At 36.5% G+C, this 23013-nt stretch overlaps 1 protein-coding gene across 2 annotated transcripts in view; it reads right to left on the bottom strand.

Moving 5' to 3' along the window:
• Positions 1-652: 652 nt before the first annotated feature.
• The window catches only part of CUL2 (cullin 2), a 29202-nt gene continuing 6841 nt past the window's right edge, over positions 653-23013 (bottom strand). Inside the window, exons 5-20 of one of the 2 annotated variants that reach the window (XM_054389924.1) lie at positions 21514-21596; positions 18226-18322; positions 18018-18128; positions 16636-16798; positions 15212-15336; positions 13595-13702; positions 12112-12171; positions 11582-11710; positions 11402-11488; positions 10751-10903; positions 10274-10351; positions 8684-8750; positions 7812-8014; positions 5748-5849; positions 4549-4665; positions 653-1038 (exon numbers count right to left, since the gene is read on the bottom strand). In XM_054389924.1, coding sequence (XP_054245899.1) covers positions 907-1038; positions 4549-4665; positions 5748-5849; positions 7812-8014; positions 8684-8750; positions 10274-10351; positions 10751-10903; positions 11402-11488; positions 11582-11710; positions 12112-12171; positions 13595-13702; positions 15212-15336; positions 16636-16798; positions 18018-18128; positions 18226-18322; positions 21514-21596 — 1815 coding nt within the window. In that variant the 3' untranslated portion in view covers positions 653-906. The remainder of the gene's footprint in view (positions 1039-4548; positions 4666-5747; positions 5850-7811; positions 8015-8683; positions 8751-10273; positions 10352-10750; positions 10904-11401; positions 11489-11581; positions 11711-12111; positions 12172-13594; positions 13703-15211; positions 15337-16635; positions 16799-18017; positions 18129-18225; positions 18323-21513; positions 21597-23013) is intronic. The other variant, XM_054389925.1, reaches the window with a different exon arrangement.

Genomic DNA, 23013 nt, shown 5'->3' with positions numbered 1-23013 from the left:
TCCTAACTCTTTATGACCTGCACCACAGAAATCCCCTCAAACATCTGTTTGTTTCTTGTTAATATATTCCTGCAGTGTGAGATTTAACAGACACAGAGTAGGCCTTCAGGCACTAAGAACATAAATTAACCTAATCTCAAGAAAACAAGATGTGCACTTAACCATAAATATGTTGATTGTTTTTTGTTATAATCACATCAAACATAACATACCTGGGATTCAGTTCTATATAAATTACTGATGTCAGATCTACTTCTGAGGTTCTCCAAAAATCCAAACACATAACATTATTACTCTTCCAGGTCTGAATAGTATTTACAGACATTAATGCTCTATCCATTTCTACAATCATTCGAGACACATTATATAACTTTATTTTTTTATTTGACAAGCAGCAGTATCATGTTCTTCCTTTTTTTTTTTTTTTACATTTTAATGTAGATACAATTATTATGTTATCTGTCATATTACAATATTTAGGGGGGTTGTTTCTGTGTGTGGGGTTTTTTTGTTTCTTTTGTGGTTTGTTGTTTTTTTTTTTTTTTAGTTTTTTTTTTTGTTTAACTTTGTCTTAAGATACATTAAAAAACATCAACTGCAAACGTGAAAGGGGAGAGGGGGAAAAAAAAAAAAAGCATGGTACCCAACCAATTATCCACATTTCAGCAATACTTCACTCATTCTTTTAGTAAAGTTTTAAGAAATGTCATAATGACATGAGCTTGAAATATCTATAGGCATTTTCATTGACGCTCATGACATGGCACTGGTGATGTTGTAAACAGCAGAAAAACAGGGGCTGCCAAGTGTCCAATTATGGAGGCACAGGCCTGCCTCTTCCCACAGGAACACACCAAACAGTGACAGCAATGATCTCCTTACAATCATACCTGCAGGACAGCAACATCATGCTACATAACTGTATTCGTCTGCAGAGGCCTGGCTTCGCTCTATGTACTGTTTGTCTATCAGAACTTCAATACACTTCTTAATCATGCTGATACTTGGGTTAAACCTAGCTCTTGATTGGCTAATTACCTGTAAAAGAAAGAGAGGGTTTGTGTTAGTTTTACTTACAACAGTTAGAAATGCTATAGAAATATTCACTGAGGGCTTTAAGGCAAATTGGTTGTATTTTTCTTTTAAAGGCACGATTAAATAAACCTGGAATAGTTCATCAGGTCAGGGGGCTGGAACATCTCAGCTGTGAGGACAGGCTGAGGGAGCTGGGGTTGTTCAACCTGCAGAAAAGAAGTCTCCAGGGAGACCTAATAGCAGCCTTCCAGTACCTAAAAGGGGCTACAAGAAGGCTGCAGAGGGACTGTTCCAAAGGCCTGCAGTGACAGGACAAGGGACAATGCTTTGAAATTAGAGAAGAGCAAATTTAGGTTGGATGTTAGGAACAAGTTCTAGCACCATGAGGGTCATGGAACACTGGAATAGGTTGCCCAGAGAGGCAGTTGAGGCCCCATCCCTAAAGATACTGTAGGTCAGATTTGACAAGGCTCTAAGCAACCTGATGTAGTGGAAAATGTCCCTGCTGACTGCAGGGGGTTGGACTGGATGGCCTTTGGAGGTCCCTTCCAACCCAAACCATTCTATGAGTCCGTAACTATCAACAAAAGCATCTCTATACACTAGCCTTAGGACACTTTAACTGCTCAGTTCATTGGTTCTGTTTGCCTACATCTTTTTCAGTCCTGCTTGTTTGGTTTGTCATGGTACAAATGAAGATAAATATTCAAGTTAAAAATTAATCTAAAATTAACACATTTCTTCACTGTTATCACAGGCCAAGCAAAGTGCCTTTCCTTGCTGACATAGCTAACTGACTTTTCTTCCTAGATTGGGGTCCTTCTGCTTATGTACTTCCATTGTTCTGGAATATTTCATTTATGGACTCACAAATTTCGAGTTACAGTAGCCTTATTTGGAAATTAAATGCCTGAAGAATGTGTTAATCTTCACTTTCATAAGTTTATAGCATTTTGAATAACTTTCATAAGTTTATAGCATTTTGAATAGTTAAATTTCACTTGATGGTATTTTTCAGATTAACTGCTAAAACTGAACCCAATTTTCTTCTCACCCATCATCACTTTTGGTATGATAAAAAGATAAGAGAAAGCATTTCCATTTAATAAAGGTTTGCGAATCCTGTGTTTCTTTGCAGTACTAAGAAGTTGTGTTTAGAAGACATGGAAGCAGGCACAGAGCAAACTGCCAAAAAATCTGGCTGTGATATTATAACAAGACCTTATTCATTCTTGAATAGCACAGCTTAAATGTATTACAAATGCAAGCTATCCTTGGAGATTCTACTGCACTGAGCAATCAAATTTGCTACAAAAAATACCACTTCCTTTTCAGGACAGCTCTAGCTGCCACTTCCCATCACAAATGACATAGCTCAAGCAGTAAACGCTTAGTAAAGTTACATGACTTCATTGCTGTTGCAGCTGCCAGGATATGGGATGTGAGCTGGATTTGTTGTGTTTGATCTGAGTTCCAGCCCATGTAGTGATGTATATCTGGTCCTGAAAGGTACTCAAACTGCTCAGCAGGTGACTGACCTCCTTTGCTATACAATGAGATAATCAGGTTGAACCTCTCTTTCCTCAGTCACTGAAGATGAACCTATAATTTGTTGAGCTCCATCTGGCTGTGTTGGAACTTTGTAACACAGTAAAAGAATCATTCACTATAAAAAAAATAAGTCTATATATGCATTGCAGCAGAAATTGCCACTGCAAGGCAAAACTTTGGATGTCTCTTAACAGCTTTCAGCCTTGCCCATTCTCTTGTATAGAAGAGGAGGAAAACTTCTCAAACAAAAGATCTTACTATTCAAGTGTCTCAGTGTACCTTGCCCATAGTTTCTCAGTTGTTCTCTGAAGCAAGTGTGTTTATTTCACCTGCTTTTCCTTTTTACTCTACAGCTTTTCAAGGCTGGCTTTGTCCCAGCTCTAGAGCTTGCTGCAGCCCTCCGTGAAGCAGCAGAACTCACCAGGTAGAACTCACCCAGCAAAGCAAACAAAAAGCTCTCAGGAGAGAGTTTTGTTGGGCTAGCAGCCAAGGGCCTGGTACATTCCACAGCAGCACACATGAGAAGAAACTTGGTGCTAACAAGCTAATCTGCTCAGATTTGACCTAACTTCAGTCCTACACTCAAACTGATAATCATCATCATACTTCATGCATTTACTTAGGACACAGAGAACAAAGGACAGAATGTTGTATTGGTAAAACGTTTTTAGTTCTGTTGGATCAAAACTATACAAATGAGAGGGATGGATTGAAATACTTGATTATCAGGAACAATGCCACTGTAATTCATAACAGTATCAGAAATGAATGTTTTAAGAAATAAAAAGGCTCTTGGATAGCAAATCAAATCTTACTACAAGGTTAACAGGGGAAAACAAAGAAGCTGAACAGCCAAGAAGCATACTACAAACATTTAATACAAGTAATGGTTATTAATTTTTTAATAAAGGTCAGTCTAGTGAGAAACCTGAGCATGTCCAACCACTTGGCAGTTTGACCTTTTCATGTAACAAGCTACTGAGTTCAATGCAGACGTAACTAGGCAAAATTTCCACTTAACACAAGATTTTCATCTTTGTGTTTAAGCACTAATTGTACAAAAATTGTCTTCCCACAATTTGCTCTAAAACCTGGTAATCATTTCTCAAGTGCCTGAGAGTACACATGTACCACAGACAGTAGAGAAGATACCTAACATCTGAAAGAATAAAGCTCATGTCCCAGAAACAGTTTGTGAGGCAGCATGGAGACTGGGACAGGTTATTCAAAATGCAAAAAAGAAGGAAAAATTAACTCTAGTGGATTTTTGTAGAGCTTCGCTTCACTGCTCGAGGTTTCACAATTGCTCATTTAAGGCTACATGAGGTCCTCATGCTACACTAAGCATAGACACCAATTATTTAGAAGCCTGGCCTTCAGTTCTAAATATTCTAATCCATCTAGGATATAAATAGCGCTCAAAACTTAGAACTAAATAAGAAAGCATTATTATTTCCAAGAGAGTCATAAATTTAGTTAGAAGCTAAGATAAAAATCCAATACAGGTAGATGTGGTGACAAATAACAGTGCACCAACTTCACTGTCTACTTAACTTCTGAGTAACAACCAAAATATCCACCTTTCTTGCAAAGTATGAAAAATCTCCTCATGTATTCTATGGGGCAAAATGCAGGAGAGCCACGTTAGATAGCACTCCCTCAGACAAACAAAGAGGCAACTGAAAAGCTTCTTTTTTTTTCCCCCCACAAACATAACTTCTCATCTATTCCACTCCTATAAAGTGATCCCTAACAGAATACACTTTGAAAAGTTTCTCTAGGAATTTTAGAGGGTGAAAAGAAATATATTTTCAAAGACATAATGGGGCTTGCCTATCATATTCTAGTGTTAATTGTAAATTCTTATGGGATTTCATCATAATTGCATGGATGATTTAAGTAACTGGAAAACAAATCACCAAAGGTTTGAGCATAATGTTTATGAAGAGGATTTTCTCTTACCTCCTGAATAAGAGCATTATGCCGTAACACTTTACGTGCTTTCATGATACGGACTATAGCAGCTTGAAGATACATTTTTCTGTCTTCATCTACAGCACTTCTGGTCTGTTCCATCTCCTGCAATACAGGAGCAACAATAATGTTTAAAATATAGTTAGGACCAACAAATACTTCATAAAAGGATCCTGAATCCAGACTTTTTACTTTAAATAAAGTAGTCAATTAACAAAAAAATCTTGAAGTTCGTTTCCATGTACTTCCATAAATCAAGAGTATCAGGATTCCTGGAAATCAGCAGGAGGATACAAGAGAGACATCCAAATCAGTGTTTTTGCTAGGGAGAAAGGCAGGCAGGATTTCCTAGAATGGATAACACAACACATCTACACATCTCTTGTAAACAATCCTATGTCTTAGGAGATAAAAGAGGGACTTAATTTTAGCTGCCAAGGGACACAAAACCACAGGAAAATAGAGTTGATTGGTTCTGCTGTTCCTGGAATAAGTTGCTTTTATGAACATCAACAAAAATTCTCCTAAGACAAGCCAAGCTATCCCACTTAGGACAAGAGTAAGTTTGTTTATCTTTTTCTTCTACTTTCTACAGAGCTGTTGGAGAGAGTTCGGAGGAGGCCACAAAGATGATCCAAGGGCTGGAACACCTCTGTTATGAGGTTAGGACGAGGGAGCTGGGGTTGTTCAGCCAAGAGAAGACTGCAGAAGGACCTTAGAGCTGCCTTCCAATACCTGAAGGGATCCTATGGGAAGGCTGGAGAGGGACTTTTCCTAAGGGTGTCCAGGGACAGGACAAGGGGGAATGGTTTGAAGCTGACGAAGAGTAGGTTTAGACTGGATCCTTCGGAAGTGAGACTGAAATACATTGCCCAGAGTGGCTGTGGCTGTCTCCCCCATGGGGCATCCCTGTCCATGGCTGGAGCAGATATCTCTGAGGTCCCTCCCAATCTCAACCATTCTAGGATTCTCTGATGATTCTATGACTCTATCCCATCTTCTCCTGCCTAAATTTTAAGTACAAGCAAAATCTGCTGTGCTTCAGCGTTAAACAATGCCTTTGTGATGATGTACGTCTTATGCAGGGTCTCTTACATCTGCTTACACCAAACTACTACAATAAATTAAGTTCTAGAAAAATACACTTCCTGAGCTTATTGAGGACAGAAACATCAAAGAATACTTGCCTGTGGTGTGTCTTTCTGCATGGATGTAGTAATTTTAAATTTTGTTCGTTTACTGCTGAAGCTCATATTTAATGAAAATGTGGACTCTGCCTCTATGTCTTCCTGCAAAAAAGAGTCTTTTTACAACAATCAGAAATAGAACCAGAAAACAGCAACAATATACCTGGAAAAATCATAGCTAGGGGCTTGCACACCTACAAACAATTAGTTGGAAATGTGATTTTTTTTTTTAAGCTACAGTTCATCTAACCTAGAAAGGAAGTCTCCTTAGAAAACACTATGAAGAACTTTGTCATACATGACTTCTCTTAATGATTCAGGGTGATTAAAGCAATTTCTGTTTCAGTACTTGGACAGCTTATAGTTGCAAGCACTCTCCATTTAAACTCACTTGCTCCCTGCAAATAAAAGTAGAATTTGCATTTATAGCAGAACTTCAGGAGAGAGCTGCTGCTTTGACAACTATTATGGTCCTGCTCTGGCAGGAGGGTTGGACCCAATGATCTCCAGAGGTCCCTTTCAACCCTGTCATCTTCCATAACTTAAGGGAAAACATTGAAAGTAATTTATGTTCAAGCAGAAACAGTTCACAAACCACAACTTCTACAGTTCCACATCTATCTGTATGTTTCTAATTTTTTTCCTGTCAATCTCAATTCTTTTCCACAAGTAAAAGCCCACTTCCATAAATAGTAATTATTCCCTGTGATCCAAACTCTTTTACATTCAACTAACAGGATGACCTGATTGATCTTTGCCGTTTGCAGGTAAGAGAATGTAAAATTATTACCAGTTTCCAGCAGAATAGTTAGTTGGCTTCTTAGATGTTGCCAAACCATGGTAGTCTCAAGTACAAATACTTAAGTAGAAACAGTCAGTATTTATCTAAATACATACTCAAAACAATATTTATTCTAACTTTATTCTGCAACAAATATTCTTTATTTTAACTTCTTTATACTTTAACTTAGGCATACTATAATAACATGTAACATGAAAGGGCAAAGATCAACAGCTTTTAAAAATAGAAGCTAACATTAAAATCTATCATTATTCTGTTTCCATGGCTAAGTATAAATTGTGTGCTGTCCATGAACTCAATAACTGATTCTAATAAACCAGTAAAGATTTTGCAAGAAGTTTTTTTTTTCCTTCTTTTTGTCTTTAAAAAAAAAGAACAAACAAAAGCAAACCACCACATTTAATACATGACATTTTTCTGTGTGGCTGATACAGGTAAGGAGAAGTCAGGGTATTTAATTTCACTGTTTAAGGCACTGAAGTTCAATGTCTTATTCAGTAAGTAAGCTGATAGACTGCCTACAGATCTGCTTTCACACTGGATGGAGTGCAAAGACAACAGAATTAGCAGAGATGTTTGAATACAATAATCTGGAAATTAAAGAACCAGAAAATGAACTGATCAACATTAAAAGGTGAAAGGGTTGGAAAGCTGTAACATTTCACATAACATAAGCTTAAATATAACAGACATAAATAAATGTAAAGCCTTTAAATAATGGGCAACTTCCTAAGACTATGAATAATCATTTTCTGTTATAGCTCCCAATGTTTGATTTCACCCATGATTTAACAGACATCTTCACAACCCCTGTTCCAACCTCAGCTCACTTCCCGATATTGGAAGCACTGCAAGCATCAGATCTTCCTTGTTATCTCACTTTCAATTTCCTAACATTTTCCTGGTTAATAAAAAAAAGCAGCTATCAGAGCAGCTTCGGCTTTCCTCCTGTAAGCAAAGCTAGCAGCTTGTACTTGAAAAGAATTCCCTTCAAGAGCAGTGAGTCTAAAGCCATATGTATGAAATACAACAGAAATAAGCTATCCTGGCAGTGTTAGCTGTTCAGTACAGCACAGGAAGTCTACAGCCTCCTATCTCTTTCCTTATAAACACAGACTTAGGGTTGTTCACAAGGGTCAATAATAAAATTCAGAAACAAAAAGCACAAACAATGGATCCTTTTGCATTAAAAAAAACCACCCTCAATAAACATTAGAGTTACAAAACTGCAAACATGGAAGTTTAATATCCTTACTGCATACCTTGTCTGAGTCATGGTTGAGCATTTTGACATCAAGTAAGGACTTGATGGTTTTTGTCAGTTCCTTCTCATTCATTTGTGTACTATCCTGAAGCTCCTTGTAACTGACAGTTTCACTGTTGTTGAAGGCAAGCAACACTGCCATTTGGTATGTTGTGACCATGGCTACATAAGGTTTGCACAGGTAATTCATTTTGACTTCACCTGTAATGATACAAGTGGTATGTTATGAACTGATGGCATGCACTGAAAACTCATCTGAAACCGAACTACCAGAGCTCCTGGTACACATCCAGACATTCAGTCCACACCTAACTATGCATTTAAGGCTCAGAATGGGAAAATGAAAACTAATGTGAATTTACACATACAGAATGGGGTCTGCCACATGCCCTCCCCTCCCCTCTCTGATTATCAAACTATGAATACCAGAACAATTGTGACCTTTCAATAAAAAAAGGAAACCTACAGTGCTGAATTTGAATAATGCCATACATTTTGTAATATAATTTATATTTATAGAGAAGGGAATTCGCAAATAGCTTCCATGCCTTGTAATACAAACTTCAATTAGTAATTCCAGGGCAATTGTTATTAACTCAGCAGTTTTGCAGTGCCATTTTGGAGCAAAGAATGTCCAGCTATGGTTTTACTTTGGAGTTCATACATCACAGATAACGTGCAAGTTCACAAACAGAATTTTTGGAAATAATAAGTAACAAACATTAAATTAACTCCTAAAGCAAAACAAGTCAATTGACTTTTTATATACAACAATGCTCCAACTCCAAAGTCTGTTGTCATTTCAGAAGGGCTTTTAACAAGCAATTGTCAGTTTAGAGAGTATGAGTTCAGCAGAGCATTTATTTTTACCTGTACAAAGATAATGTAACCAAGTAAGCTTCCTTCCACTAAAATGCTGACTGTAAAATAATTCAAACTGCAACACAAAATGAACTTCAATTAGTCACAAATAACTACTGACAATAGTTTATTATCACACCCCCACTAAAGAGAAGATTTACTGATTGTATATTCACCAAATACTATGCAAACACTGCAGATCAATTCATGACAGCATTTTCCTTTAGAAGTTGGGTGATGACTGACCATCAATCATTTACTGAACTATCTGAACATTAACAAATCACTTGATGAATAAATCATAAAATATTGTTGATACATTCCTACTCTCAAAGCATAAACCACTGTAGCATTACAAAGAAGTATCAACTCTACTGAACTTGGAAGAATTTCTAGGTTTCAGCAATGAATCTTGTTAGGGTTTGTTACTCTGTTCCTTCAAATTGTATAGAAAAACAAGTGTATTTTATTTTTTTCACGTTCTCTATTCCATGGCTGTGATATCCTATTTAAAATCAAGTCTGAAAATCCATTCTACTGATTTATCTTTCTTCATCTCCTTCAAAAAAACCAAACCAAACCAAACGAAAAAAAACCACCTTCCTGGTTAAGGCTTATTTCTCACAGTCAGCTATTTCATGACATATCTCGGCTTACATTCCTGAAAATTATTTTTAGGGGAAATTGCAAAAGAGCAAGCATAAAAGTAGGTACATGTTTCTGCCACCTTCCAATCTGGGTTTCAATCTAGACACAACTATACAACTTACAAACATCTCAAAATCAAGAAGTGATTACAGATCCTTGAATTTATGTTGACAAAACCATGCTGTCCAAACCCCATTTGCACAAAGAAGCACAGAGTCTGTATTCTAACACAAAGATTGTACAGGTAGCATTTAAAGCACAAGAATATAATAAAAAATAATCAAATATTCCACCTCTACAAAGCAGAAATAATCACGTAAAAAGATAGCATGTGGCCAGAGTAAAACCTTTACTGCTTTGAGAATTCTTAAAATTAACTTTAAGGAAGTTTGCATTAAGCTTCATACTGGAACAGGTTGCCCTGAGAGGTGGTAGAAATGCCTGGAAATATTCAATATCAGTTTGGATGGGGCTCTGAGCAAGCTGACGTAGTTACAGATGTCCTCACTCACTTGTAAGGGATGGAGACTAGATTGCCCTTGAAATATTCCTTCCAACTTAAAGGATTCTGTAATTTTGTGATTCTAAGCTTGATTTTGAAATGTCCTATCTTTTGTTCTATGAAATAAAGGTGGGTGATGATCTGCATTTTCATCTGCCCTCAAATCTGTTCAGATGTAATATTAGAAACACAATCTCCTTTTATCCAATCAACCCAGTTCATTTGATCGTATTTGTATTTTCCTCATCAACCAAGAATAGAAGAGAGACGTGAAAAATAAAATTATGGAAACACATAAATTCAGTGTTTGTGTGACTGGAAACAAGACAGCTACAACTTATGTACAGAACAAAGCAGCTCAGGTTTTTCTCTGTTGGAGTGATGACCTTTTTTATTTGTACTTATTTGACATTTTCTGCATCTTTACAAGAAGCCTCCTACTAACCTACCATCTGTACACTTTTTTCCAGTTCCTGAGGAATTGCAAATGTAGAAGAAGGAGCCTGAGTTAGAGGCCATGCACCAGCCTAAAGGTGTGGGAAAAAAAGAAAAAGCATTAACATTTTCATACAACATATAAATTAAGAACAAATAAAATTATTAAGCAGATATACAGTGTATATTATATCAGAAGACATTCAATTTAGACCAGATAATTTACTGTTCATTACGCATTCCCCACTGAGATATTAATTCAAGACAAGAACACAAAGCATTTTACATCACCACTGTGTAGTGTTAGTGGGTTCACTTTAAAAAGAACCACTATGAAAATAATTTAATAATAAATAATAATCATATAATAATAATAATGCCACAATGACAAGGTGTCAGTTTCCATGAGAAGTATTCATAGTCAGAATATAGTTACCAAAACATAAAAATTAAGTATAAATAACTCAATAGTAATAAACATATATTAGTACCTGTAGAACATATATCTGAAAACTAATTCCCAGATCTATAATCGTGTCCTGGTTTTTGATAAAGTTGTTGAATTTATTGTTGAGATCAGCACTAACACTCATGTCTGTGTACATTCGATGGAGCTTGCTGGTAAATTCATAACCACAGGCTTGCTGCAAGGGAATATTGTAACAGGTTTCACAGTGAAAAGAGTACTAACTATAGGAACTAGGCACGTTCACTACCATGCGAACATCTAGGCAGCAGAAGCAGTGTTATAATATTTACAGACAACAGTAGCTACCACAGAAAACAAGCATTATAAAAAATAATGATCAGATTTATCTTAGTTTCAGTTTCTAGACATTGATTTCTATGAGTGACCCTATTTTATAAAATGACAAGACAGAGCTAGTTTATGAAAGTCCTTGGTACTCTTAGAAATTATTATTTGAGCATGTTGAATAGAACTACCCAAAACGACATTAAAATCTCAAATGCCTAGGTGATGCTTGGCCACATAACTTTATTAGACTATCAATAAATCAGAAAATTAAACATTACAAACAATTTACTGACTGCTGAATTATCTCTGGCACCCTCTGCTGCTCACACTCAACATTACATAATCCTACTTTTGTTTACTCTGCATTAAAAGAATATTGTATTACCTTTAGTTTATTAATCATGGCTTCTTCAGAATCCATAGACATAGACAACCCATGAATTAATCTTTTTGCCAACATTCTGGCATAGAACTGCATTAAAAAAAAATCAGATATGAGGATTTTTAAAATGAATAACCACTTAAAATTTTAACATTTTATCATTCACTGAACAGCAAAAGTTACCTTCTGGAATACGTCTTTGTCATCAATGTATTTGAAAACAGTAATGAAACTTGTAAGTTTGTCTTCTACTTCATTCTCTGTCATTCCTTTCGCTGATTTCTTCAACAAGTTGTCACAGTACTTGGCCAGCTCAAATTTAAAAGAAAAGAAAAAAATAAAATAAATCCACACCTACTTGTCAAGGTTGAGAACAAATGTAAGCCAAGGTATTCCAAAATTTCTACAGAGAAGTTAAAGCATGAAATACATCACAGCCTACAGTCTTGTGTTCCATTACAAGGGTTGCATTCATAGGTAAACAATACACACTACAGCCACAGGAAATACAAATGCCAGGGAAAAAATGGAAACTGCACCAATTTTGCACACTCCTAAAATGTGGGTGCAGGTGAAGTCATTTATTGCTACTGAAATACACACCTGAGGCTCACTCAGTGTGAGAAATGAGTATTTGTGTGCTGGATCCTATGCAATTCTTCTGACAGCTATAAAGAGCATGATTACTTCATACAGTAATAGGTATCACTTACCAACTCAGGTGCTTTGCAGATCGACTTGGGCTCCCTATAGTTAACTACTGATGTCAAAGCCTACAAAGGAACATAGGACAAAAATTAAAAGTGTAAATGACTTAAAACTTTTCCTTTAATGGAATCTGAAGAATCTAAATATTCAGGGCAAAAGACCATCCAAGACCCTATAAAACTGAAGAACATAAAAAGGGGTCAAAAAAGAAAACTATGAATAAAACGGTCTGAATTACTGTTCTGTGAGAGTCTCTGCACTTCAAATGCTTCACAATGCTCAAGATGTGCTTCAAAAGGCTTTAAAAAAGTTCAACATTCTAAAGTTGAGGTTTAAGTAAAAGTCGGAAGAGTAGAAGTGAAGTTAATTGTAGAAAGCAGGAGAACAACTTAAGTTCTGATTAGAAACTTAAATGTCAAAGTATAAAGATTTTGGTTTATAACAACATGCGTGGTCCAAAGGAATGGAAAGAAACTGCAACAATTGCAGATAAAGCAGATTCAAGCAGCAGCATGTCAACAGTAGCTTGCATCAACAGTGTGCATCTTGACCTGAAGAACACACATCGATGCGCTCACAACAGTAGGAAAAATCCTCTTGGTTGTCATATTATCTGATAGACTAAAGAGGAGAAAAAAAAATATTGTTCCAAGTGGAAATTTGAAGCAGTGATGTACAAAAAATATGGTAGCTGCAGGAAACCTAAATATGATGAAAAAGGAAGGGGATAATGGCAGGTTAAAACTTGAAATCATAAACAAAGGTATTGCAATGATCAAGATTAGTTTCTAAACTACATGTTATGTTTAAATTAACATTTTAAACTAATACTGAACCAAAAAAAAATTGCATGACCATAGCTTCTAGAAATGATAGCTCCTTCTATGGAAGGAAAACATTATCATTGTTACTGTTATAAAGAACTGACAATGCCTTGGCATTCCAGTATTTGCTACCAGGTCCCTAGAAGCCCTGTGAGAAAGGAATGCCTGACTTTACAAGAAATATTAAAGTCTTTGAAACTTAGATCACTCTTTTGCACTAAGAGAGGCAACAATAGCAATTTGGATATCCACCACGAAAAACTGCCATTACATTAGGTTTCTAAACATCTCATATTACTCCACCTTCTGGCCATGACATCAACTGCAACCCAGGCAGAAAAGCATTGGGAGACTGAATTAAATATTTGTTTTATAATATTAAATAATTCTTTTTCAATATTACAAACACAGATGAGCAATTTGATTTAAGACTAAAAGAATACCAGGTCTTTCAGAAACCATGTAAATGTTAAAGTGGTTTCCTTAGTACATATCTTTTCCCCTAACACTGAACTATCTCCTTTTTCCACTGCATTTCTGACCTAGAAATACTGCATAAGAACTCTGTCTTTGAACATCTGTTGATGCCTTCTAGAATTTGGCTGAGCCTGAAACACAGTCCCACATTTTGTTTTCCAATACTATTTTTACTTAAGTAAGTTACCTTGTCAAGGGCACTCATAAAGTGTTGGTCACCATTTAAAACAGTGTTGATGAGTTGAACAAATTTACTATGTACTTCCAAAACTGACTCCACAAACTGTGTTGGCATCTAAAAAAAGGTGGATAAAACAGAAAGCAAGTTGATGAGAAAAGCAATATTATCTACACACAAATACATCTACATTAGCTGTACAAGTTTTCCTACTCATTCTTCTTGATAAAAGTTAATAGTGATTAAGTCTTTGAAAGGATTGATTCTGCAGTGTTGTACTCCTACAACACTGTGCTTGAGCATGTTTTGGAAACAAAAAGTCTACGTCTACATTTACAGCGTTGCCATCGAACACAGATTTTAGTCTATACTGCTTCCATGCTGTCTAATATTGTACATTATATCATAGAGAGAATCCTTTATTAGCCCTTTCAAAAATCATTAAAGCTAACATACAAAAAGAACAATCAAGCCAAAAACCTACTGAAACAAACTGCTGCTTCTCCTACACACTGACCTCTGGCTGCACAGCAGTTTCCGGTCAGTGCAGCACTCATTTCAGCATTACATGGCTCAGAGCAATTAGAGAAGTCCCTACACAGACAAGCTGGCAGGCAGCAATGCAACAGTGTGCAATGCACTAGCTGCATCACATGGCTCCCCAAGGGCATTTTCATGTTTTGATGACAAAGTACTTAATTCACACAGCAAAGCAAATATTTCAAATTTTGGATTGATCTACATAAGGTTGTGAATTCTCATTGCTCTCTCAGTTCTGCATTCATTTCTCTGCATAGGCACTCTAGTTTGAAAGAATAAGCTCAATAAACTTACAGATAATTTGAAAGCCAACTATGCTACTAAAGACTTGCACAGAGAAGTTAGAGAGGAGCAAACACTCCTGTGCAATCTGTTTGTATCTGTGTATTATTACAGACTGCACAGCTGAAGTCACCGTCCTGAAGCGAGCAGAGATCTAGACAGGAGAATGTACACACGTACAAATACAATGCAAATAGAAGCTTCTTTGTTTGCTTCTGAGCATCAGTGCTAGAGGAACAAAAGTGGAATTGAGTAATTTAAATACATATGAACTGAACCCGCTACAAAGAGTTTAACACTTTAATTAAGCTGCAATACTTGCTGAAATTACATGAAATTAATGAGATTACAAAGCTATCAGTGAAAAACACCACACTGAAATCAGGACAGGATGTCAAGTCTTCACAAATAACATATAATTAAACTAAACTGAATCATTGGTTTCTAATATACCAAAACAGCAAATGCCACCGACTTAGAGAAATTCAGGAGTAAAATACATACAGAGAACAAAAGGCCCTACTTGCCCAGACAGCATTAAACAAACAATGAGAAATAGCTAGCTCTATTTGTTTCTGGTTAGATCACAACAATCAACACTCAGGACAGGGATGTGCTTCACAGCTAAGTCTGCTGATTAGAAGTTACAATTTATCCATAATATTCTAGACCAATCTCCTATAAACAAAATAATAAAAACCCACCAAACAAAAAAACAACCAGAAAAGAATAAAAAGAAAAAGGGTCAACAGTTCATCAGGAATGTTAATCAATAGGTCATTTCAGCTGCCTGAGGAAACTCACATTTTCCTGAGAAAGATTGCTGGTTGCTCTAAGGCCCTCATCATGGATATGGGTTTGTAGTTCCTGAATCATATGAGGTAAACCATTTGACACAGCACGAAGTAGAGTATACATATTTGCCATGTCTGTAACAGAGATACATTTTTATACAATATGCTTAGAAATACTAAAATTCAACACTTAAGAGAAGATCAGAATTTCACACAGAACTTTTCAAGAACTAACCAAGACCAATAGTTTTGGAAAAAAAAAGTAACATACACTGTGTTTTTGTCCCTTTTCTCAGCCCAGCACACTGCTGTGCTTGCCCTTAATCCCAATAAAATTAAAAGACCTTTTTTTCGCTAGCATATTTATGACAGTCACTGACAAAAAAAATAAGAGGAATAGGGCTAATACAATATTTATTAAGTACTGCCATTAGGACTACCTCTTCCTTATTTAGGAAGGACTCCAAGAGAAGAGATGGGCTAGAATGGAAAAATACTTTGTCAGTTCATTTGAATCCTTGGCCTTCTTGAATCTCCCTTAGCAGCAGCTGATTAAAATTGTTTTAGATATTTTCTTGACTATTCTTTTCCTCCAGTAATGGCTTGAAATTCTCAGGTTAGACAAGCTGTAAATAAGCAACTGCTTTTTAAAAATGTTTTTAAGTAGTTGGAGTTTTTTTAGGATTGTGAGGATTGGCGGGTTTTTTGGGGGGGGGTTGTTTATTGGTTGGTTTTGTTTGTCTGAGTTTGGGGTTTCCCCCCACAAAAAGAAAACCAAGCTCTGATAAAAGGTGCAAAATGAACACTATTATTAGGTACAATTTCAGTTTGACTGTGAAAAGTAATTTGTTTCACATAATAGATCCCATCTTCCATGTAAGAATAAGCATTCTTGCATGGGTAGAGAGACATGTAGTGGTCAGGAAGCCACATCTTTTTATTTAGGCAGGGAATTTAACTACAAGAGCATCTGCTTCTGTAAAAAGGATATGGGAGATTCTGGACAATAAAAAGGAGCCCAGAAGCCAAAACATCTTATAATCCTGACCTGTCAAATGATGATGAAGAAATCTGTAGAGACAGAGCCATTGGTTTACAAATGAAAACACAAGCATAAAATATGATCAATTCTACATGACACAGGACTTCACTGTGTTTTTAAGCTAAGACAATGAAAGAGAAAGTATTAGCTGAAAGAAGAGTTATTAACAGTAAAAAGAAGGTTTTGACTATATGTTTGGAAGAATGAAAAGCAATTACTTGGTAAAAGAAAAATATGTCTTTTAGGGTTTAATTTGGCTTTCCACATAAGTAACCTATATTAGATGGAAATGCTTAAGCACATAAAGAGTCACTGAATAAAGAGAGTAATTTGCAAAGCTAAATCAATAAAAGAAACATCACTTCATGCTTTTTGTGACTATTGAGACTCACCACTTCTTTTCTCTTGTCTGATAATATTTTGACATTCTGCATGCAGAAACCGCAAGTGATCAGCTACCATTCTCTGTTGGCATTCATGAGTCACTTTGTCGTATGAGCTGGGATTCAAATACTTCCGACACCGCATTGCTTCGTCTTTTAGTCTACCTAAAACCTACACACAAGTTTTTTAACTGAGAGCTGATGAAATACTGTCATGAATATACAGCAGCATATGTATGTGGAATGAGAAATATGAGTAAGCAATTAAAAAAAAAAAAAAAGAACTTGTCCATGATGCTGAAAAATTAAATTTACTCTTTTGACTCAGGCTGCTGAATCAATATACTCTTCTACTCTGAGGAGTGGCTATGCTTAGTCACTGCCAGATGTCTAACAGCACTCAGTGGTTTTCAAAATTTCTTCTTCAATTTTGTGACCAGCCTAGTCGAATTTTTCCTCCTACACCTCTTATTCCTTCAAAGAAAGTTTTACAACACCTAGTTATAAAAGAATCACTTTACTGTTCCTAACTCTTCTGCCTGTAGGTAAACATCTGCTCAAAAGGTACAGGACAGGTGTCAGCTATTAATAAAAGCTCTCTTTGCAACTTGAAGGAAGGAAATCACCATTATCATCAACTCAGTCAATGAATACTGACATAAAAGCACCTGTCCAGTGAATGAGGGGAGCCTAGGCAGAGTAGTACAGCTGCAGACTGCTTTTCTTTCAGTTTAATTGAAGTTTTAGCCTGTTCCTGAATTTCACCTCGTCTGCAACCATTACTTTATGCTCCTTATGGTTTAGTCAGTCTCACAGCCTTCTGAATTCTTCTACCCTGTTAGTGTGGACAGTATTGCACCAAGGACTGAATCCTACTCTTGTAGGCATCTTTGCTTTCTCAAGCAAAGTATAACAATTAGAAGTAATTTAACCACAATCTGACTTCATACACCAGAAAGCAAAACAAAAAGAAAACCCTTCGCAAAAGTGTGTCACTTAACAGTGCTCTGTGATAACTCAACCATAGAGTCCCCTCTAACCATAACATGGCTAAAAATCTCATCTTATACCACTACAAACAGAAGGAAAATAAGGAAGTGAGGAAGTCATACTGATCAGTCAGACAGGCATTTTGGTTTGTCTTCTTTCCCCCTCCCCCTACTTGGCATGTGATTGATCTATCATTTACTAGGACATATTTTGAAGCAGACAGTCATAGGCCATAGGCAAGGTTTAGATAAACCATGCCACCAAAAGGCATGGTTTAAACTGCAGGAAAACATGCAACAAGAACAACTATGGGAACTGTACAGGAAAGTATATATTATATTAATCAGTAAATTGATAATATTAGATTTCAGTTATTTCATGCGTACAGAAGAATCTCTTACCTTCTCCATGTATTGTGAGCAATTTGACTCTTGCAATAAATTTGAAGCTTCTTGTTTATAGTACTCCCCTGTTTCATTCAGAAAAGGACACTCAAAAATTTCCTGATAAAACTAAAAGGGAGATTTTTTTTTTTTAAGAAGGACAAATAGACGAATAATACACATACTAGATTAGCTCTGAAAATTATTAACAGAAATGTGTCTCTACCTTTAGGGGGAATTTTTTCTTATACTGTTCAACATGAACAAAGGAGTCAATAACCCCATGGATTACTTTCTGGTTTGGGTCTTCTCCACAGCGATCACTGAAACAGGAAAACAAACATTCATGAAAAGGTAGGTATCTAATGTTACTCATCTGATAGTTGAATGAAAACATTTTCCAGTAAATTCCTCTGCTTAGACTGGCAAAACTGAAGAAGATTAATCTGAAAACAAAAAAACCAAACTTAACATACTTTTCTCTCTCTTCTATATATTTAAATTGCTAAGACAATGCATCAACTATCCAAAAGCATTTGCAGGTCATGACATTTCCAAGTGTTTGTTAAGAACAGAAGTATTCCAAATCACATTAAGCAAGTACTTTAGAAGTTACAACAAGCTCCATCTTGTATCTGTAGCCTCTATCAGTCTACCTTGACAGAAATACCGAATGTTAAGGGTCGAAAGGGACCTCCAGAGAGCATCAAGTCCAATGCCCTTGCCAAAGCAGGATTCACACTCCTGTCCCAGTCATAAAAAAAAAAAAAAAAAAAAAATCATTTTTGCCAACATCACACCAAGAGAGATGCTATTTTCTTATGTTCTTCTCTACCATGCAACATGTAGATATTAAGTGGAAGAAATAACATATTTGGCACACCATCACAATTATTAAAATCTTTCATTGGAAAAGGAAAACCTTACGTTTTCCAGTTAACTTTTTAGATTCAAAGGAGTCAGTTTAAGTGAAGAAAATATTATCTTTAGTCCCATTCAGTTAAAAAGAAACGTAATTAAAAAAAAGTGGTTTGCATACTAAAAGCATTAATGTTCACTCCTTTGCAAAGACTGGAAATAAGAGACCCACGTCCATAGCAGCAGGGACTTCCTTAAAACACAAATTGTTGTAAAAAAGGACATCGTTCACGTATGCTTTACAAAGAAGTCAAAAATATTTCCTTAACTCTTGAGGTGTTAAACAGGACAAAAATACATGTTTACAATAATGCACAAGCAGTTGTAATTTCAAAGATTTTTTCCTTTGTCAGAAACATATACACACACCCCTATACATGTAAATAGGAAAAGAAGTTTTCTACTGCCCAGACTGCACTGAAAAGACAAAAATGAGTCTTGTGTTAGAAACTTAAAATGGTATAGGAGAGGCATTTGCATGAGGGATGTGAAAAAGGTTAGGCAAGAAAAAAAGTTAAGGCATCAAAAGTAAGTCAAAAGCAAACATTACCATACACCTATCTAAGAGGCTAGAGTGGAATCAGGGAGAAATATTTTTGCTAATTTCATTCATTTTGGTTTGGAATTGATAAAAGCTCCAGAGGATGCCCATGAGCTTTGGAGCCCCAGCAGCAGTGGTTACATTACATACACCAGACCATATTTGCATGTTTATAACACTGTAAATTACATGTACTGCTTTTAAATACTACTGTGTCCTAAAATCTGAAAACTTCACCTCATGAAGGGTGGAAACAACCAGCTCCCTAACAAACTACAAGCAGTCACCATGTGGTTTGTGCAGCTTGGTCATCTGTTACAAATGTACTGACCTAATGGGCAACTGCTTCTGCAGGGAGAGTCTCTTTTTTTTTGGGGTAGCTGCTTGTACACAAGAAAGAGAGAGAACATACATCCACTTCTGAACATGGAGGTAGTGAGGATGAGGCTGCCAATCAAGTGACAAGTTTGGAGCAACTGCCAGGATCACGTAAGCATTTTTTATTTATTAACCTCTATGCTCACATTGCCCATTTTTTTCCCCCAACACTTGCAGATTTTTTTTTTTTAGTAGCTTCACATAGGTTTCCTCAGTGGGTACATGTACAGCAAAGCTGTCACAGCATTTATTACTAGAACTGTGTTATGAACTTCATCATGAAGTTATCTGGAAAGCTACACTATTTGCAAGATAAATAGTGTATGTCACAAGATGCTGCCACAGCGGGTATAATTTGCACCAGTGGCACTCTGCTCCTCAGAATTCATAATACAAGAGGGTACTTTCAATTAGATTTGACAGAATTTGTAGTACTGAGAGTACCTGCCAGACTACAATGACATAATTTAATGACCCCACCAAGGCTGAGGCTATACAGTTTGAAGCAGGGATGTCACAAGACATCTTGGGAGGGTAGAAGAGAGTGATGTTTGGTGGTCAATCTGAACAAAAGATAAAGTACAGGAAACACAAGTTCCACTCATTCTGATGATGATGTTTCTTTTTTCAAATGAAATGGAGGAAACTACAACAAGTTTAAGGATCTTGTGCTGCTTTATCTTATCTTGTTCCTACCTTAAGATTAAAGCTAACAGTAGAAGTTGAAGACATATCCTACAGCGTAAAGCTACAGCCTCATAAAACAGTTTTAAAGATTAAGGTACAACAATAAATACTATACTCATTAAAAGACTCCATTATTCAGAAGTACTCTGCTGTGTCAGACCATTGGCCTATCAAGCTCAATTAACCACAGAATGCACTGTGAACTAGAACAGCCTGTTTCAAACGCTTCTAAAGTTACTGACTTCCAACAGGTTCTTTCAAACAAAGGGTAAATTAATGTATCAGCCTAGACAGGAATAGGTTCAGTTAGTTAGATGTTAGTTATCTTTAGTAGAGAAGCTTCTCCTGCACTAACCACATCGTCATTTGAGATAGCACCTGAATAATTTCCAAATTATTTCTGTTTAAAAATTTCACAATTAATTTTCTCACAATTCAAGATCTTGATGGCTTGCTGTTGTGTTAAAACAAAAATGCCTAAGCTGATACTCAGCTTGTCTTGGAGGAGGAGTGCTTGGGCTAGAGGGAAGGGGAAGAAAGTGTGTTATACTGAACTCCATATGCAGGGAAGTACAGTCAGACAAGATAGGCTTAAGTGACTTAACAATTCTCTGCTGTTCAAGGGGGCTAATCCTGCTCAGTGACAGGCATCTATCTCTCTTGCATTGCTTTGGCACCCATCTAATTCTTTGATGAACTGACTCATCATTGCAATCTGGAAAAATATCAGCCAAGATGATTTGAGTTGTATTAGTGGTTGAGTTGATTCCCTAAGGGACTAGATCACTACCCCTGGGTTACAGTGAATTAACTGTTATCATTTCAGAGTCTTTTTCCACTCATGCAAACCACAAGTATATAGCTCCCATGAGAAAAGCTGATAGGACATCATCAACTGGTAAGATGAGGGTCAAAGTCCCCACACTTCTCAGAGTTGGAAAGTGCAATACCCCCATATTGTGCAACAACAAAAAATAACCAAGCACTTACTTTTTTATTTCTCGGAGTAGCATCCGAATAAGGATGGCCTGAAGTGGCTCAATCATTAATTTCCTCCACATATCAAGAGCTAACTGTCAGGACACAACATGTTCACATCAATAAAAAAAATACAAAAACAAACAAACAAAAACCCAAAACCAAACAAAACCCCCAAAAAACAACACACTCCGCCAAAATCTTACCAAAGATGACAATTCCCCATTCAAGATTTTAAAAACTAAGTTGTTAGATACCCTCTTCTTTCTCCTTTTTAAACTGTTTGCCTCCCCTCTTCCCCCTCCCCGCCCCCCATTTGTCAATATATTGACATATTCTTTTAGCATTTTTCTTCTAGAACATCTGACTGCATTTGGATGAGGATCACACAGATCTGTACACTAGCAATGTCAGACAGAACTTTTAGTCAGGCAGTGTCTGAACACATGCTTCCTACGCATATAAGAGGACTGATTTATTCATTGGTTCCACTCTGTCAAGGACTCTCAAATGCATGTAGGGACCCTAAGCAAGCTGGTTACAAGTGCACATATATGCAAAACATATCAAACAAGCTCAATTTGCCTGTTGGAATTTTCTTGTCAAGGAAACTACAGACAGGTCAACCCAGCAACTTCAGTGTATTACTTCAAGAGACTTTTTTTTCTCCTTAAGAAAGGGACTGATCTTAGGTCTCCACCTAGACTGACAATATAGAACATTGTCATTTCCTCCATTTTACAGAATCTGTTGCCCTCTGATGAGGGGAAGAAAACCCACAAGGCACATCTTAAACTGTTTTCTAGCTCAGGGCTCCACAGTGATTGAAAACTGAGAAGTCTGAAATTGGTTATAGGTATTGGTTATAGGCAAAGCAGTATCCTTCACCATGCATTCCTAACACACGGACAGAAAAAAGCTACTGGCAGACTGATCTCATCCTATATTTTTCCAAGTACACTAATCACTCAGTGTCTGGAATACTTACAATGATAAACTGTTTGAAGCTATGCCCATATACATCACACAGCCACCTCCAGTCTATTGTATGTACCTGCTGTTACACATCCCTCAGAAAAGCTAAGCAAGCAGGTACTTGTTCATGATCACTGAAAAGCTCCCCAAGTTTCATTAGCACACATTTTTTTTATCATAAAATTATCTTTTCATTTCACTGTCTTATTTCATGGTAACAGCAGCCATGCAGTGACAGAAATAAAGCATGTTACACTTAGCTGCACAGGGTGGTATCTACTACTGCTGACAATTTTCTTTCTTTTATAGGTATTTTAAAATTACTCTCAGCACCTTCAACTTATATTAGTAACTGCCAACACATTGTACTTGCCCCAAATTAGTTTGGGATTTTTTTCTTTAAGATAAGCCCTCCCTACATGATAATTCTGTGCCCAGAAAGTCATATTTTTCTTCCAAAATCTCTACCCAAGTTGCTACAACAGGAATACAAACCAGCTTGCATTAGAAAACGAGATGCACAGAGGACTACTCTGA

This window comes from Indicator indicator, chromosome 20, assembly GCF_027791375.1.
Source record: "Indicator indicator isolate 239-I01 chromosome 20, UM_Iind_1.1, whole genome shotgun sequence".
Taxonomy (NCBI): domain Eukaryota; kingdom Metazoa; phylum Chordata; class Aves; order Piciformes; family Indicatoridae; genus Indicator; species Indicator indicator.
Note: the sequence above shows the minus strand (reverse complement) of the source record. Positions and strands in the feature narration are given on the sequence as shown.